Below are 18164 nucleotides of genomic sequence, written 5' to 3' on the forward strand. Positions count from 1 at the left end.
TCTGCAAGCCAAGATCTTTTTTTAAACGCATTTCATATAGAAAACCAAAACATTCCAATTCGATACAAAGGCAAGTCATCGCTTAAAAATTCATTTCAATCGATTCAGATTAACTTTCCATCAACAAAAGACCACCTCAATAATCCGACCTTGGAGCATTAGTCTTATGCATAATCGGTGGGTCTAAAATGCATAATTATGCAGATGAAATATCATCTGCCCAAAAATCTCTTCTTATATCTGACTAACTAGTCGCTCGGCTTTGGATTTGTATTGCCCCTTTGGGGTTAATAATTAGACTGAAATTAAGTGGCTAATTTGGAATTCGAATTTCTTTAAGAGTAGAAAAAAATAAACCAAACAAGCCGCCCAAATTAATTAAGCATTTTCATCGAAAGCGTATTAATTTAGTGAACATGATGACAGTAGAAGAATAACAAACTTGCAACATACAAATAGGAAATATATTAATATATTAGTTCGCTTAACTCTAGAACTTTTTTGGGTATTTTGTTTGGCAATAAATCTGCAGAAATTTGCTTTGCTAATGATATGTTTAAACATACATTTAAGATGCTATCTTAATAGTTTATAAAAGTTGCTAATGTGCTAAAACCAATTTTGTCTATGGTAAATTCGCAATAACGTGAGAAAAAAAGAGAAGATATAAATATGAAATTATCAAAGAAGCTTGCGTAGATACCAGTTTACTATAATATATAAGTATAATTATATTTTCCTTAATAAATAAATAAACTTTTTGTAATATAAAACCAATAACAAGGTAGCATATTCTGATTATTATACTGGCAGATACTTAAAATTAAGAGCCCCCTTGGCATAAGTCTTCTATTTTGAGTCTATCACCATAATTTGTAAAAACAATATTTCTGTTTTGGTTGTCAAACATTGTTGGCGACATTAGCACATCATTAGCGATATATGTATGTTGCTACTTCTGGCCATTTCTGGTTTTGGCTACTGATCTAAGATCCTACTTCTGGCCAACATTGGTCCATTATGCTAATGGGCCACAAGCGACTTGCAGAAGTGTATAAAAAAAATTATAAAATATTTCTCTCAACTGGATTCGGCATACATCTGCATAAATTACCCAACTGGGTAACCCTACATACATATATATATCCCCCTCCAGGAATTGACAAGTTTTCAGCATTTGTCTGGCGCGTTACGCGACGCCATCGATGGTAATCTGCCACAAAGACTGCGAAGGCAGCATACCAAATGAGGATGGCCATCACGTGTGGGCGCCACATGGAGTGGATGCCACACACTGGGCATAAAAATTAGTCAAGAAATTCAGAAAATAACAAAATTAAAAATCATACTTCAACTTAGAAGTCCTATCTTTCACAGCATACAACTAATTTTAAAGCATTTACATTGCATATTTTTAATCAGGTCTCAAGTCTGCTCTGTTCTTATGACCCTTTTCTCTCTGTGCATCATAGCACATACCCTATTTGTATCTTTCTCCTTTACTGGTGTTTTTAATGTGTGTAAGATTTAATTTCCCCCTTCGATCGACTGCCGTTTATTGTGGCGTTTAAGGCACTTTCTCAGCTTCGTTCTGAAGATCATTAATCAAATTTTTCTTTGGGCGGGGCTGGTAAATATTTTGACCAATATTTGTAGCAGTTTTATCGTTTTTTGTTATTTCTCGTTCGGCTTTTGTTTTTGTAGTTTCTGAATTTTTAATTTGCTGTAAATAGAGCGTGTGATTGGCCCCGCCGTCGAAGTTCGACTTGATTTCAACGTTTTTTTTTTTTTTCAGTTTTTGTATCTCAAAATAGAGTTTTTAATGCCTTTTGATTGATTGATTTCGCTTTTTATTTGTAAGAATCGAAAAGAATCAGCACGCTTTGTGCTTTTTATGGGAAATCAATCCCTAAGATAAAATATTCGGTTACACTTTCGTAATTGTTTGATTGACAGATTGAATTGGCTGGTTTGACCAAACAAAATTGACAAAGCAAAACAAGAATTCTAAGATACTGTGAATGTTGTAAATGAATCATTAATTGTTGGTTGAACAGATGGGCCGCTGGTCAGAGATCATGGTACTTAAAACGTATTATTGAGCTAAAATGTAATTCCCTCTAATAACTGACCTTGCCAACGAACAACCCAATAATTACACGGTTAGCTCGTCTGTAAAAATCTGAAATATTAGCTGCACATAGTCATAATACCCACATGATTAATGGAGCAGCATCTATGGATCACTTGAATCACTTGATATGACACTGAAACTCAACCAAACCCAACCAAATAAACCTCAGATTATCAGCGAACATGAGCACTAAGTGCGCTAAAAAGAAGATCTAATAGCTCAACTTACGCGAACAACATCGAGTGGTTATATTAGTTACCCAATCGCAGTCTCAGGTGTTCCGTTTGTCAATGGATGACAAAACCAGTGTAAAGCCCCATGTAAGTCCGATACTTGCCACTCCGCCCATCCAACGACTTGGGCAATTTGCCACGCTCTTTAGAGTGTATCAAATTCAAAAAAAAAAAAATAAAAATAATCCACCAACAAATTGCCTCCAAAAACGTGATCGAGCTGACATTGAAATGTTGTTTTGCTGGCAAACTGGCATGGAAAACTTAATAGCTTCGCCACACATATCGCCCTATGAAATCAGCTATACTATAATGAACCAAACTGAATTGGACTGTCAGGCGTATTTAAAGTGAAAAGAACGGAACGCTTCAATTGATAATGAAACTACACAATTAAGAGTTCAACTGATTTAACCCCACCGAAAATTGAAAAGTCTCGTTTCAATTGAATTCGTTTTTTTTTTCGAACAGCTGAAAATCGGGCACAATCTCATAAGTTAGGTGTATACATATTTTTCTAGTTATAACCACAAGATGACATAAGACTCGAAAGTATTTGGCACTTATTGTTCTTGACTTTGTTTGTAAATCGTTTGACCGACAGGTTAATAAATCAAAAACCACAATTCCAACTTTTAACATGGCTATAAATGCTCCGTTATGAACTGATTTTGGCTCTCAAGATCATAGACAAGAAATGGCAATGTTTTCTTATATAAGATTTCTAACGAAACCGTAAATCAGTTGCTTAAAAAAAGAAGCATATGACAAGGCGAAATGATAATGTCTGGAAGTAGAACTTGAGAATTTAATAGATAATTTAGTGGGGAACATTTATGTAAAATGAATGAATATCTGATTGATGACTACGCGTATGCTGAAGTTTTTTAAATTACAAAGAACCCTCACATTTTTCACCGCTTCTGTGCGCAATTCCTTTGGCATAAGCATCCAATCAATTTCCTGTCCAAACTTTCTATAGAATCGATACTATGCTGCTTAACGATTGGAACTTTATAATTAGAAGCTTCAAGAGAAGTCCGATCGGCTCATCAAAAGTTGTACCCAGCCACCGGATAAAGTGTTTACGATGTCTTCTTGGCCATGGCTCTTAAGATTGAAACGTCTCTTAATTGCATGTTAATTGCTCTAACCACCAGAAAGAAAGAGCCAAGAACTTGCAGATCGACGGAAGATTCAGACACAGACACAGTCTACGAAGAAGTCACTGGGGATTGTTATGTATTTTCAGTTCAGTTCAGTTCAGTTCAGTTGTATTCTTTTCTTTTCTGTGCTGTTCTTTTCAGTAGTTCTGTGTAAACTGGACTGCAGGTTCGGGCTAAAACAGTTGCACTCATTTGTTGGCCCAGTCGTTCTGGCTGCTCTTGATCTTCCGTTGTGGTTCTTCAGTTCTTCTGTTCCCCAGTTCTCCAGTTCTCCAGTTGCCCAGCTTTCGAGTTCTCAAGTTCCCGAGTGCAAGTAAGTACCCACTTGTGCCCGTACCCCCCGTTGTCTTCTTGGCCCCAGCCTCTGGTGAAACAGAGACAAAGACAAGTTTTTCAAGTTTTCCGACGACGGGGGCACATGAAGTCATTCAAGTGGAAGCAAAAGCAACGAACTGGACGGTAGTCGTGGACAGGCGAAAGGCTTGTGGTCTCCGGTCTTCGGTCTTCAGTCTTCGGTCTCTTGTCTTTTCTACTCCGGGCTGTCATTCGCACTTGAAGATCAAGTGATATATGTCTGGCTGTCTGCCTATATGCGACGTATGTGAGTATGTACCAAGTAGAATCACTGGCAGTCGTATATTTACACGGTATCAGGCAAAGTCTATGGGGAGCCAATAAGTTTCGATTAGATAAGAATCGGGTACTTGACGCACTCGCTGTCTCAGTCTCAGTCTTCTGTCCTCTGTAAGGTGTTGTATGTGTTGCTATTCAGATGTTCAGATGGTGTAAGTGAGCAAGTTATAGACCACTTCACGTCACAGGCATTGGGAAACTGTGAAGTGCTCTAAATGCTACAAAGAGGTTGACTAACACAGTGATCTAAAGTGGTAAGAAAAAGGGGTCAAAGGAGTGTATTAAGTATAACAAATGTAAATATTATATTGAAAGCATTTAGATATTCCAATTGGAAGTTTAGAATTTAATTTAATCTCTACAATAGGATTATAATACCATACTAAAAGCCCGAAAGTATTTTAATATCCATAGCGCACCAGCTCGAGCACCAAACTTAATGGCCCAATGAAGTTTCATACTTCTAAGAACTTGGCTATAGTAACTGACCGCATTGTAACACCTTTAAAGTTTGAAGTGACTTGCCCAGCGATAAAGTTTGTACTCATATAACCTGGATTTTGGTGTAAATAGTTGGGCATGCCCCCTCCTTTTATCGCCTCGTCATGGGTTTGTGTACTTTCTGTGGCCTGGGTTAGATATGTGAGTCTAAATAAAAAAAAAAGAGACCCCAACAACGAGCGACAAAAGCGGAGCACTGACCCAATTCAAAATTGAAATGAATATTCCTAAGGCTTGTAAACGGAGCATTGTGCCGGCGTGATTGTACGGATTCGCAGTCAGGTGTTAATCAAATTTATTTAAACCCTCTTGAACAAAATCTACGATTTCAATGCAATGATACGAGCCAAATGAAGCGTGCCCAAATGGATTTGCCCTTTTGGGGCTTGGCTTTCAGTATGACAATTCGAGAGGGAGCCCCAAAACCAGAAAACTAACCACAACGGATTGGATCGGTTCGGCTTGGATGGCCAAAGCGCCCACAAAAATTTTGGCCAAATGTAATTGCCAAAAGCACATCAACAACTTTTATCACAAAACCTGTCACTTGCGCCGCCGACTCTGCCAAATGGCCTCAACATAACTTTTGGACATAATTAAGCCATCAAACCAAAATCTTTGCCATTTGCGTTGACAGTAACTTGTCGCTGTGTTGGACAACAGTGCGCACTGCGAACACGGCTCGCAAAACTAATTAATTAAAATGAACTACTCAAAATGTTGGTAACACTCGGCAATTTTGGTTTTGGCATTTTTGGTTACGACACTTGTGGTGTGATGAGTTTGGATGATTTAGGCGGAATTAAGCGATAAAATCAAGCATTACCAAATTCATTTGGCGGTTTTACGGTTAAATACAATTTTTATCTGATCATGGTAAGACTTTTTGATTACTTTCTTATGAATTTGTTTACAGTTTTTAAGACATTCATAGGTAACTTATTTGAATTGATGCCATAACATTCAATTCAAAACTGATAAAGAGAGTTGCTGTGGCTTATTATAATTTTGTACCCAGGTCATCGCTGGGGATCCATGGCTACCACAAGGCTTTTCCTTTAACTACCAAACAATACGAAGATCCATGGAAACCCAACAACTCATCGACAGAATAATACCCAACCAAATAATTCAGTCAATGGATAAAACTTAAACCATGCAGTATTGCTGGCTTCCACAAGAGCGACGTGAACCCATTTTGCGTGAAAAACCACCAGTGGTTATCTCAAATAAGCGATTCCAGCGCATCCGTGCCCATGCCACGCAGGCCGCCAAACAGGAGCAACTGCATCAGCAGCAGCTTCGCGAAGAGGCGGATGAGAAACTTCGAATCGGAGGCGAGGAACTCCTCCGGAAATTTGCTGGTCGAAATCTCTGCATCACGCGGGAGGAGGAGTGCGCCCGGGAACTGAAGCAATTGCAGGCCGAGCAACTGGAGGCCAAGCGCCTGGCGGAGGAGGAAAGCAAGGCTGCTCGCCTGGAGCATCAGAAAAACAGGAAGAAACGCATCGAGGCTGCCCAAAAACTCCTGGAGCAACTGCGTCCTGGTCCCCGGGAATTGCAGTGCGCGCGTCTTCAGAGCGAAGTTATGCGAAGTGTCAATGTCCAAAGAGAAGTGCAGGCGGAGTTCGCCAGGGTCAACCAGCAACAGAAGGAGCTGGACAGGAAGATCTTTCAGGAGCAAGTGCTTCGGGGTTTTGAGGAGGCACAACAGCGTCACAAGGAGCAATGTCAACAGCTAAGTGAGCATAAAAAGGAGTTATTGCACCTAATTGCAGAGAGGGAAAGGGAACGCCAGGTGAGTTTTGTACATATTTTTATTGAAATTAATATATATAACTGTACCACCAATCCACTAGGCCACCAAAGCCAAGGAATTGGAGGAGGCGCTTAAGGAGCGGGAACGCAATGAGCGCATGATGAAGGATCAGCAGGCCAAGGAGAAGGAGCTGCAGGCGGCCAAGCAGCGCAAAAAAAAGGATGAGGCATTGGCCTCCTTGGTCATGTCCGATCAGCGCCAGAAGCGACTCCAGATGCTGGAGGAGATGGAGCAGGTGCGGTGTGATATCCACAACAAGGCCAAGGGAGATTTGGAGCAGTTGAAACGAGACAGAGCCAAGGAGCGAGTGGATCAACGTATCCGGCGAAACGAAAAACTGGCCAAGGAACTGGCTCCTCGCCTGCACTACAGTGCACGGGAGGATGAGGAGCGCCATAAGCGCCAGCTGGAAGAGATGCGAAAAGTTCACAGTGCCGAGCAGGCCAAATGGAGAAAGTCGAAGGAACAGGCCAAGAACGCCCGTTTAGCTGTGCAAAGAGAGGAGGAGGGGCTGGCCAAAAAGAGCAGACAAAAAGCAGAGGAGGATCGCAGGCTGGCAGAGGAACAGCGGCTTCAAAACCATCAAACTAATGTTCAGTTTAAGCGGCAGCAACGGGAGGAGCATATTCAAAGGATAAGGAAACTCCGCCAGGATCTCGACGAACAGGTTAAGAAACGCATCGAGGAGGAGACCCGTCCAGGTACCAACTACAACAGGGAGGCCCAATTGGAGGAACTCCGCGAGGATGCCTTCTTCTTCGATTACGCCCGTCAGCTGATGGATGAAGCCCAAGCCAAGGGATGTCCGCTAAAACCATTTATTCGCGCTGTGGGTCAGTACAAAAACGATAATCGGATAGGAGCAGAGATACGGATTCCTCGTCACATGATCACTCGATTGCCCATGGGCAGGAGAACTCAAGGAGATAGCCAAGCGGAGGGAAAGGAAAAACCATCGGACAAACAGGAACCCAATTCCGAGAAGTTGAGCAAAGAGGAGAAACTTTTGAGACAGAAAATCGATGAGAATCTCAAGAAAATCGAGGCGTTAGTTTTACAGGAGGGCAAGGACAAAGATGATCAAAAGAAATGAGCTAGGATTAGTCTCTTGAGCTTTTAAATAAAAACTACAACTTTAGTTTTTGACTTAACCCTGAGTAAACATAAACTGCAGCAAACTTAAACCGAAATCGTTGAAACTAAAAACCCCTAACTTGACATCAATTGTGGTCAAATTTGTAGGCTGTAACTCGAAGACAAAGTATTCGTAAGATATCCATTACAATGGCAACTGGCAACTTTTCATCAAAAGTATTGAATTGCAATTAAAGGTGCGAAATTTAATTCACTGCCGATCGATTTCCAGTGCCATTAGTCACCGGGCGGCCAAATTCAGTTTTTTAAATCTTACTTTTGTATGATAATGATGGTATGAAAATCAAAGTGATCCCATTTCCATAGGCAGTATGCTTGGAGAAAACATTTTCAGCATTCAGTTTTCTAGAAATCGTAAGAGTAGCTAGTCGCTGTAGATAATTCCACAAAAAAAAAGCCCACACATACAAAATTACAAACTTTTCTTAACAGACAGAAGTTTTTAAAAATACCACTGAAGGAAATAAAACTAAATTGCAAAAGTAATGGCATCTAGCGTTCTTACACTGAACATCAATGATCTGAGGAAAATAGTTTCTCCTGCCCAAATCGAGGTATTGGAGCAAAAGAAAACCGACGAGGATCAGTTGAAAGTCGAACGTGAATGCATCCATTTGAAACTGAACAAAACGCTTCACCGTCTCATCCAACTGGACGACGAGATGAATGAGGACCAAATTAGCGAAAAGGACTACAATTTCCTTGATAACCTAAGAAGAAGGCTAACCCTGCGGCATCAATTGTTGGCCGAGAGACTGGTTCGCGTCGGAACTCAACTGGCCAGAACCAAGAATGAACTCAGAAGTCTTGAAAGTGACATTTACGAGAATCTAACCCGCAGGGGATTGCTATGAAGAGGCTGCCAACATACCTATGAAAACATATTTTTCAAAATGAAGTGAAGTGAACGAATAGGTTACTGAAAGTGAGGATCTTAGACGGGCGAGCTATCAAAAATGGATGCATACTCTTCCGAGGGCTAAGGAAACTTTTTACATAGTTACAGTGAATACCCTGTATAATATCTATGAAGTTCTTAGCAGTTCTAAGCACATCAGCCCATTTGGTTAACCCTCGCAATTGTATCGACTAGTGTTTTAGAAACTTTTTAATACAATTTTGGAAAATTATTATCACAATCTAATCGTTGGTGAAGTATCTATTAGTTTTCTGACGAAATCCAACACTTTACAATGGAAACTTTCGGCCCGATTTGGTTATTGCCACCCACAAAACCAAACTCATTGGGTAAACGAGTGAGAGGTTCAGTTTTGGGGTTTTGTTTGGAGTTCTATTTACCTTCTGAGCAAAGGTCTGGCAATGAATGGGTAGCATGTGTATTGGTGCTAGTGGTCTTGGTGTTATTCAGTATCTATCTGTATTTGCCCGACGCTTAAAAGTTTTTATCTTTTGTATTTTGGCTGTTGGGCTGTTTGGCTTGCGATGTCGTCGTGAACTTGTTGATTTTAGATACAAACTCGCCTCGTTGTCGCTGCTGTCAGGCGTTGTAGTCGTTTTATTTGCGCAACCAAACGACAAAATACATCTCAGAAAATTGTCAAAAAAAAAAACCAAAAGTAATACCAGCGAACCCGACTTGAAGGTTAATGGTGGTGTAGCTTCTTCCATGCCTCGTGCACTTTTCTGTTTGATTGCAAATAAAGTCGAAACAATAACGAAACTTCAGCCAAAAGGAAGTGAGTTTGACTTGAGCTTCGTTTTTCAGTCGCCAGACCTTTTGCCAGACACTTATGAAATATTGTGTCCACACACTCGCTTCTCGGAATTGATGTTTGAATTATGAATTTGAACTGACACAGGTAGAACTCCTTTGTTCTTCACTCGGCTCGCCAATTAACCGAAAGGATTTGCCAGCCATGGAAACTGGTTATGAGATCATATCACGTTTGCCGTCTAATTATGTTAAATGATTTGGCAAATGAAGCGTTTATGCTTGGGTTTTGTCTAATGGAGTGTGTCGAAAAAGGTTTTACAACATATTAAGTAAAGCTTATACAAGTGAGATCAGTGCTCGAAAATAGATAATCCATTGTTATAGCGAACTATTTCATGTGTGTTTATTAATAACATTTACTTACAAATGTGCTAATCAAAGTTGTGTGACCTTAGACGGCAATTAACATCAAAACTTACCTGGAAAGAAAAAGAAAAACACTGTTAGTTTGGTTGAAAATATGATTTTTTAACGATTGGATATGGGATTACAAAAATGTATATAAATAGAACTGATCTTATAGTAATTAGTAGGAAGCGGCATATAACAAATCCTCTTCATAAAAATAAACTTGTATAGAATCCTGTTAGTGGTTTTCTTCCGCGGCAATTTGCTCTTACACATGTACTACAATTCCCCAAACATTTTAATAGCTCATTAAAACAGCGGCAACACGAGAACAGCGGCAGTTCCGTGAAATTTAAGTGGCACACAGAATCATTAAAAAGCAAACACACATGTGACATCAAAAACATAATGTCTCAACTTCTTGCGGCATCGCGGCTATAAAGAGATACAAATTTGTATCTATTGCAAGTCGATTGGAATTAATTGTCTTGACATTTTACTGGATAACCCCTTCTTCTTTACGAATTCTATGGCAATTTAGGGTTTTGCAAAACACTTGACAGCAATTAAGTGTAAGTACAACTGACTTTACTGGCCCCCATTGTCACTTGAGATTTTAGCTACGACTTGCAATCCATGAGATACTTAAAGGGCGCCAGACCGAAGAAGGCGCCAGATCTGGTAATTATACAATATAGGTTTACATATATACAAAGCACTCTGAAGTACTTGTAATTCTTAAGGTATTAGACTACAAACCTACCCTAGTTTATTTCAAGCTTTTATATATTTCATGGTCACAATCTTATTACATATGTATATATTTAATGTGCATTGTGAATTCTTATCTCGTCTGTGTCACTTATTGGATTCAAGTTACAACCATAAAAATTGTTTCCTAAGCGATTAGACATTTTTATTGATTCACACATTTGCATTAGAGGAATGTAATTTTCAAATGTCAGTGGTGTCAGTGTCATTTAAATAATGCAGAAACCTTCAGACTAATAAAATAATAGAACAACAACTGAAGAATCGTGGTTACAGCCAATCACGAAGCCAACTTGATTGCGGCAATAAAAACAAATTCAAAATAATACAGAAAATTAAGCTTGAAAAATGAAGCAGTGAACAATCGTAACAAAATGGCTGTTGCTGTTGTTGTTGTTGTTGTTGGTCTTAGCCCGGTTGGATCAGCAAGTCTTCCGCTTTGTAATTAATCAATTTCAGCCTCAATGCAATGCATACAAAATAAATCGCGCGCATTGTGTGAGAAATCAGCAGCCATGCCGCTTGGTTTTTATAATAAAAATGTTCAAATTTACGAGACAAAGGCGAAACATTGACGGCGGCAACATGTATCTGAATCTGAATCCAACCACTTCCACTCCGCATCGCATCTTATGGCATCGAATTGAGGGGAGGGAAAACAACAGCAGATACCAAAAGCCCCAACATCCAACATCCGCAGTGCAGGGAAATTTTGCATTATATGGCTGCCGAAGTTCCTGGGCATGTGTATTGTACTTATGGGCTTTCGTTAAATGTTTGCCAACATTATGAAAGTAGTGGGAAAGGCGAAAAGTGCTGCCAGTGAAGCTGCTGCTGCTGGGAAATGCAAAATACGATGGGAAAATTGTGGAAAATAAACCGATCATTCACAGGATCTACATTTAAATAAGTCATATAAAACTTGCTCATTTTTTAAGATATTGAAAGGTTATATAAAAGTACCATTATTCAATGTATCTTCCAGATAACAGAAATTAAAACTTGATCTGATATTATGAGTTAACATTTGAGAGGCCAATTTTCTAGAACGTCAAATGCGAATGATTAATCGTGTTTATCCAGATTAGTGGCATCAAAATCAAAACGAGCATATCTAGATCTGTAAATATAGAGTTATATTCCCAAATTTCATGTGACTCATTTGCGCGCAGGAAATTCTGCGTAAGAGCCTATGTTATCTTCAATTTCCCTAGGTTTTCCACTGTGCCTGGCTGTTTGGGCCAACAGTTTTCCTACTTAGCCATGGCCTATAATTTATGTTCGGCTGCGTTTAACCGCCAGGCAGAGCAGCCAGTTTGGCCAGCGAGCGCATTTGGTAGTCGTGCCGTTTGGACCTGGAAATTTGACTGCGGCTATACTTCCTTTTGGCCCGGTCGTATCGCCCATTGAGCATCGCAACGCATAAATCAAACTTTGGTTGCGGCATCGAGGTTTTCCTCGCCAGAAATTGTGGGTATTCAAAAATGTTTGGAGCTCACTTCGGCTGTATCAAGTTGCCAGCTTCTTGGAAGTCGAATGGTCCAGACTTTGGGCCCAAAGTTGTCCCGACGAATTTACGGCCTTTTAATGCAGCAAACTTTTCTCTTGTGGCGTTGACATTGTAGCGGTAAATGTTGATAAATTAATTCGCTGCAATGTTGCAACTTTTGCAGGTTCCTGCGGTGAGTCAGCCAACCTCGAAAAGGGTTCGACAACAGGGCATCCCGAATATGTCAAAATAACGGCAGGGGTTTCTTATTAAAACAGAGTTTTTGTAAAGCTAAAAAGGTAAGAAATTTTCGGTTGAGGAAAGTGCACTCACTGCCTTCCCAGAAATCTTCACATCCATCAAAATCAAAATTAAACTGCCGTAATCCGCTTTTGAGGTTTCAGGTGTCAGATCATTTACTCTGATTGCCAAAAATTTTTTTAATGGGCTAAGATCTGAGATTACAGATTCACTGAGTTCACAAAACTTTTCTTGTTCCGCCCTTTTGTTATTGTCTCGGCTTCAACTGAGCGATGAATCTTCTAATTAAATGAAATGTTTAGTCATTAGGCCGTAATTTCACTTTGGCGAGGTGAAAGTCATAAGAAGAAGAGGACAATCGGAGGAAAGGCAGAAAGTAAAAGACTCTAAATCATCTGTGCGGCAATTAAAGAGAGTGAGAAAAAACACTTAATAAATTACCGCAATGCGACACGCCCACTTTGTAAAAACCAAGCTTGAGTTTTTTTTTCTGACAAGAGGAAACAATAAGTGAATGAATGACAACACTCAAATCCCATACTCATTTGCCAAAAATTAGTCAGCCAGGTTTTTTCAACTCGAAATAAGCTGAAAAAACAATCATTGATATTATGACAGCAACGAGCTTACGTGTAAATGCGGAAAAAATCTTAACTTTTATACGAGTGCACTTAACATTTTGCGCTTTTTTCGTATTTTATTATACAAAAATTGGAAAGATGGTAGTCCAAAGTTGAGAACTTCATGCAGATCTTATCAATTTAAACAATTAACCAATGTGGTATTTGTAGAAAGTACCTATTCGAATACTATTAGCTTTAAGTTCTCATTGAAATGGAATTTGGCACGCGAAACATGAGGACCTCTGAGATAAGATATAGCAGTGATATAATATATAATAAGTACATCGCATGTGGAACGGTTACGTGGAGTGGTTCGCACCTTGTCCGCTGGATGGCGCACCTGTTGCCATATCGATAAGGTTATTTAGTTTTGGTTTCTTTTTTTAGGTTGTTTTTTTTTTCCTGCGGGCGCCAAAAGTCGGTCGGACATTTGAAATATTTACAAATAATTAAAAACGGTAATTGGCTTTGCCTGTTGTTGTCGTTGCCCCGCTAAGCTCTAAACAAACAATTTTCGCCGCTATCTGAACGCAAAAAAGTTTGCTTGGCAAATTGTCGCGGCGCTCGAAATAAAACAAACCGAAATAAATAGTTGAAGTTGAAGTAGAGCTGCTTGGAAATACTATAGATGATGGCTTGGGTTTGCAGTGCAAATATTATAGGTAAATTTGCATTTGTAAACAAAAGTCAACAAATGTTAGTTAAGCGCTTTTTTGCACGTCTCTTTATTTGTACGCTGGTTTTCTATTCAGACGATCTATCCGCATGTTGATCTTAACTTTGATGGAGCGGAGGAGGGGGGAGTCTTCGTAGAAAACGTGACTTTTGTGGCAAGAGTTTTTAAATGTGCAAGATATGGGCCAAGCTAAATGAAGATCGCAAGGTCTGATAGGGCTATGTGCTCGATGCAAAAATCAGATATACTACTTTATTAGGCCGAAGTTGAGGCCAAATTCCATGAAACTCCTCAATGAATTGGAATTATTATCCATAAATCAACACTATTCCTCTCAAACACATTGTCTCCACATGCTTAATCCATTCAAGGTTCTTTCCCATCGCCAATTAAATTTCATGAATGTAATTGCGAATCCATTGAACAGATCGCCACGAGATACACAATTTTGTATCTCCTCGCTACTTCTTTTTTGCCACTCCATTTGAATTCGGCGGCCATGTCCTCGGCTACTTGTTCACGTCTCTTTTCGAAACATCAGAAAAAGATACCGCCAGTGCCGAAGACATCGGCAAACTACTCACGCCTACAACTTCTCATAGTCCGCGAGTACAGTGAAAATCAACTAAGAGGGTAGCTAAAATTAAGCTTAAAGCAATGCCATTTAAAATATATAATGCATTTTAAAGATATCTTAAATCATTTCAAATGATATAGATATAGAGGCATGTTTTGGCACTTTTAAAATTTTTTTTATTTTCTTAGAAATCATTATCAAACAATATTCACTGTACCCACTACAGATGCGATGTGAATAGTTTTTAACTGCCGCGTTTTTTATCTCAATGTTTTGGTCGCCTCACTACAACAAAATGTTACGCAGCTAAAGGCAGTGGCAATTGTTTTTGTTGTTCCCTGAATTTTGCAATCAACAAAATAAAAAATAACAGCCAAACCGCCACCACAGTTAAATGGGCAAATAATTAATTGGTTTTGTATTTTTTGTGAATGATTTCTTTAGCATTTAAGATAAAAGTTTCAGAGACTTAACCTTAGATCCGAATAAGCGGATTGCAATTTTATGAACAGTTTTATGCAAAAAGCGGCTTAAGACTACTGATTTTTTTATGAATTTGCTAATTTTGTGTTTATGGGTGTGAATTCGATTGATATGTGCGGTTTGTCTGTGGTGTGAGTAGTATCTGAAATGTGGTTTCCTTATGAAAATGAAAGATGTGGCCGCAATTATTGATTGCATCAATTAAGAGCGGCAAAACGGCTTCTTGTGCCCAATTGCGGTAGCCAACAATTCGTTTAAAATTTTAATGCATAATATACGCTTGCTAATGGGTGAAAGAGTGCCCAAGTACTTAATCAACAACTGAGGGAATGAGTTGTGCAAGCTGTGCACTTGCAACAGCAGCAACATCTGCAACATGTGCAACACCGGCAGCAGCAACATCCATGCATTTACTGCTGGCGGTGCAGGCAACTTGTCAGGTTGCAGAAACTTCTGCAACACGTTTTGCCTGCCGGGCCAAGTTGATTTCAAAATAATGAGTTAATAAACTGCTGGAAGAAAGAGCGAAAGAGCGATGGCGAAACACTCAGAAGGGGAAAGATGATATGCGCCAGCAAAGTGTCAAATAACTCAAAATGTCACAGCAAATGCAAAAGCAAATGGAAACTCATTTTTTTACATTTTTCTCCACCAACTGCGGACATGTTTATGCTGTTAGGGAGCAGCCCAAGTTGGCTCATTGCACTTGGTGAGTAATAAACTCCTTCGTTTTTTTTTTTTGGGACTTATCAATTACAAAATGATGTGAGATGCTTAAGACAAACGGAACCATTAATGTGTGAAAAGATATATAAACTTAGGCATCAAGCGTAAACCTAATGTTTCACTGTACATTTGACACATTTTTTTATGTTATTAACAAAAGTTAACAAAAATGAAGTAAATAATGCCTCTTCTAGCACCCAATTTGAAATGAGAACAACTATTTAGCACAGTTTGTAAAATACGACAGCGGTCTGGCATTTTTATGGGATTGGAACTAAGCTAGCCACTTTTTGTTGGCCTCCTGCTCATTATTCATGCCCATCGGCCCTGCCATTTGGCCGCACATACCCATTGCAATCTTGACCAGCTTGGTCGACACCTTAGGCGCTCATTTGGCAGGGCAACCCGCAGTGCGACTGCTGTTGCCGCCCCGTCAGCCCCTTTCGCCCCCTTCGCCCCCTTTTGACCCGTTCAGCCCGTGTATTTTGACCCCCAGGGTTTTGCATTTCCAACTAATCCGCCGGCAGCTCGCGGCTCGTCTATAAATCTCACTCGGAGTGCAGCTAATGAGGCCCGAGGGTGTGTTTTGGCAGCAAATTAACTCATTGCCACTCACAGCTCGCAGTTCCTCATCTTCCTCGCCGATCTCCCTTTCTAATTTGACGGAGTGCACATGGAGAAACCAAGTAACTCACGAAGTATACAAGTTTGCACTTTGCAATATATAGCTTGCAAGTCAATTTCTTAAGATCAAATATTAAATTTCTAATTGAAATCAAGAAAATCAACATATTGCAAGTTTTATTAGCTGATTTGAGCAAGCATAAAATACATTTTTCAAATATCAAGCAAAAACCAATTGATAGTGAAAGGTGGAACTGTCCGGATAATCGATTTCAAATCAATCGAACTATTGGCACAGTGTACATCTGACATTGAATACGACCGTCTGCGAATGCAAATGTCCAGCTGGTGGATCTAAAAATATGCAAGATATTTGTTCCTCAGCCTCAGACATCGCCTTAATTAGACTCGTTATGACTGACTGACTGGCTGGTCGGTCCGTTTTGCAATTTGCAATTAAAAACTATGCAGCCGAGTGATTCCACGGATCCGTGTGGCAGTGTAAAATGGAATTGGAAGCGATTTGCGGAGTCTGGTACACCACACGCGTCGAGATTCGGAATGGACTCGAAATCGGATTCAATGGGGCTAACTGTGAAGGCTGTTTACCACATCGAATGGGATTGAATGAGTTATTGGTTAGTGCTGTGCTGTATGAGGAGTTAACTGGTTCTAGGGGCTTTATAAATCATTTTATCAGCTCTAAAGTGTGCAAAGCCAGGCTTATCTGAGTTGAGATTTTAAATGCTCATCGCTTGTCAGTGTTATAAGTTTTACAATTGGTTCATTTTAGACATTTCTTCGAAACTTCTAAGGCTAAAGTGATCTGAAATGAAGCGCAATTATTGGAATGCAAATCCTGTTCCCATCCTTGAGACTTTGAAATCCGCCAACGGCTGTCAAATTGAAGAACACTTCCATTCAATTTCTATGACTCAAACGTTATCCTGACCGGTAAACCTCTGCGAAATTCACTCTAACAAGAGAACTCTAATTCTAATTCAATCGAAAGGCTTGAGCTCCTCAGCTCCGCTCAACTTTAACCTTCAACTTGAAGTCTCTGGCTGCGAACAAAGCCGATGGAGAAGAAAGGGAGCTAAGCCAGCAAACACTTGATACACTTCATGGCCCAGGCCAAACAACAAACAAAAACACACAATGTTCCCTATGTCTTCGGTTGGATCGCTTCTGTGGTTGTTGCTCTTGTTGTCTGCTTGTTAACAAATTTCGAAGTAAAATATTTCTGGGAATTCTTGCAAGCGCACAGCAGCAATGAACCCACTACACGGAGAAAAATGTTTAGGACATTGTGAATTAGAAACATGGGAATTAGAGAACAAGATTGCTTATCAAAAGGTATATTATCTCGTTGAGGTAAAGCATCGTTAAAGTGGTATAAGCTAAAACTTATACGTATAGGTACAAATGCTTAATTTCTCTCAGTGTTTTGGCAACAGACAAACAAAGCGCATGTGCCGACATCCCCAAAAACCTCTGCCCCAACAATCTCCTTCTCCACATGTGTTTGTGTATTTGCGCATGCGCAGTGAAAAGAGCGCAGAAAACGCGAAGATGCTTTTTGGGATTGCGCAAGCGCAACATCAGAAGCAGAACAAGGAAGGTAAAATTGAGCATTTCGAACTAGAAATACCCTATAATGTTTTACCTTACAAGGGAATTAAGAGAAACATGTTACAGTATAAGTAATTCAGAACGTAACCTATACAAATATGTAAGTCTTTTGATAGTAGCTGCACTTAAATACATTTGGTAAAATTTTCAGATGCAGATTAATCTAATAAATCCTGAAATTACCAAAAAGTTGAAATTTCAGCTCTTTTTAATATAAGTAACATTTTTCAAAATAAAAAAGCGAGTACCCCGTTAGCCCACAAAGAGGAAGACAGACTGGTAGACAGAGGAATTTTTATGACATTTCTCATGGTTCAAGCTCACACTTACACTTCCTCCCCCAAAGCACACACAACACACACAGATACAAAGCCGCTGCCGAGTCGTGTGTGATCATCACAAAAGATTTCCATTGTCTCCCCAGGCGATTTTGTGGTCGAAGGAATGACGAACGGGCGGAGGGGTCTACATTTTCCACTGCAATCGGCGGCGCGACATGTAAATTAGTGCAAAGTATTTGCATTTTAATGTAAAGACAACAACAATGCCGCAAACGGGAACCAAACAACCAACCAACT

At 39.7% G+C, this 18164-nt stretch overlaps 3 protein-coding genes across 11 annotated transcripts in view; 2 read left to right on the forward strand and 1 right to left on the reverse strand.

The window, feature by feature from the left end:
- Positions 1 to 18164, reverse strand: part of rols (rolling pebbles) — a 56635-nt gene that overhangs the window by 28362 nt on the left and 10109 nt on the right. The gene's annotated exons all lie outside the window — the stretch shown is intronic.
- CG6793 (uncharacterized protein) lies at positions 5801 to 7631 on the forward strand. The gene is made up of 2 exons (NM_140284.2): positions 5801 to 6465; positions 6527 to 7631. The coding sequence occupies exons 1-2, from the start codon at positions 5824 to 5826 to the stop codon at positions 7577 to 7579; spliced, it is 1695 nt and encodes a 564-aa protein (NP_648541.1). The 5' UTR covers positions 5801 to 5823; the 3' UTR covers positions 7580 to 7631.
- CG43638 (uncharacterized protein) lies at positions 7993 to 8770 on the forward strand. The gene has a single exon (NM_001274812.1). It carries the CDS (start codon positions 8127 to 8129, stop codon positions 8493 to 8495), a length of 369 nt encoding a protein of 122 aa, NP_001261741.1. The 5' UTR covers positions 7993 to 8126; the 3' UTR covers positions 8496 to 8770.

This window comes from Drosophila melanogaster, chromosome 3L, assembly GCF_000001215.4.
Source record: "Drosophila melanogaster chromosome 3L".
Lineage (NCBI taxonomy): Eukaryota > Metazoa > Arthropoda > Insecta > Diptera > Drosophilidae > Drosophila > Drosophila melanogaster.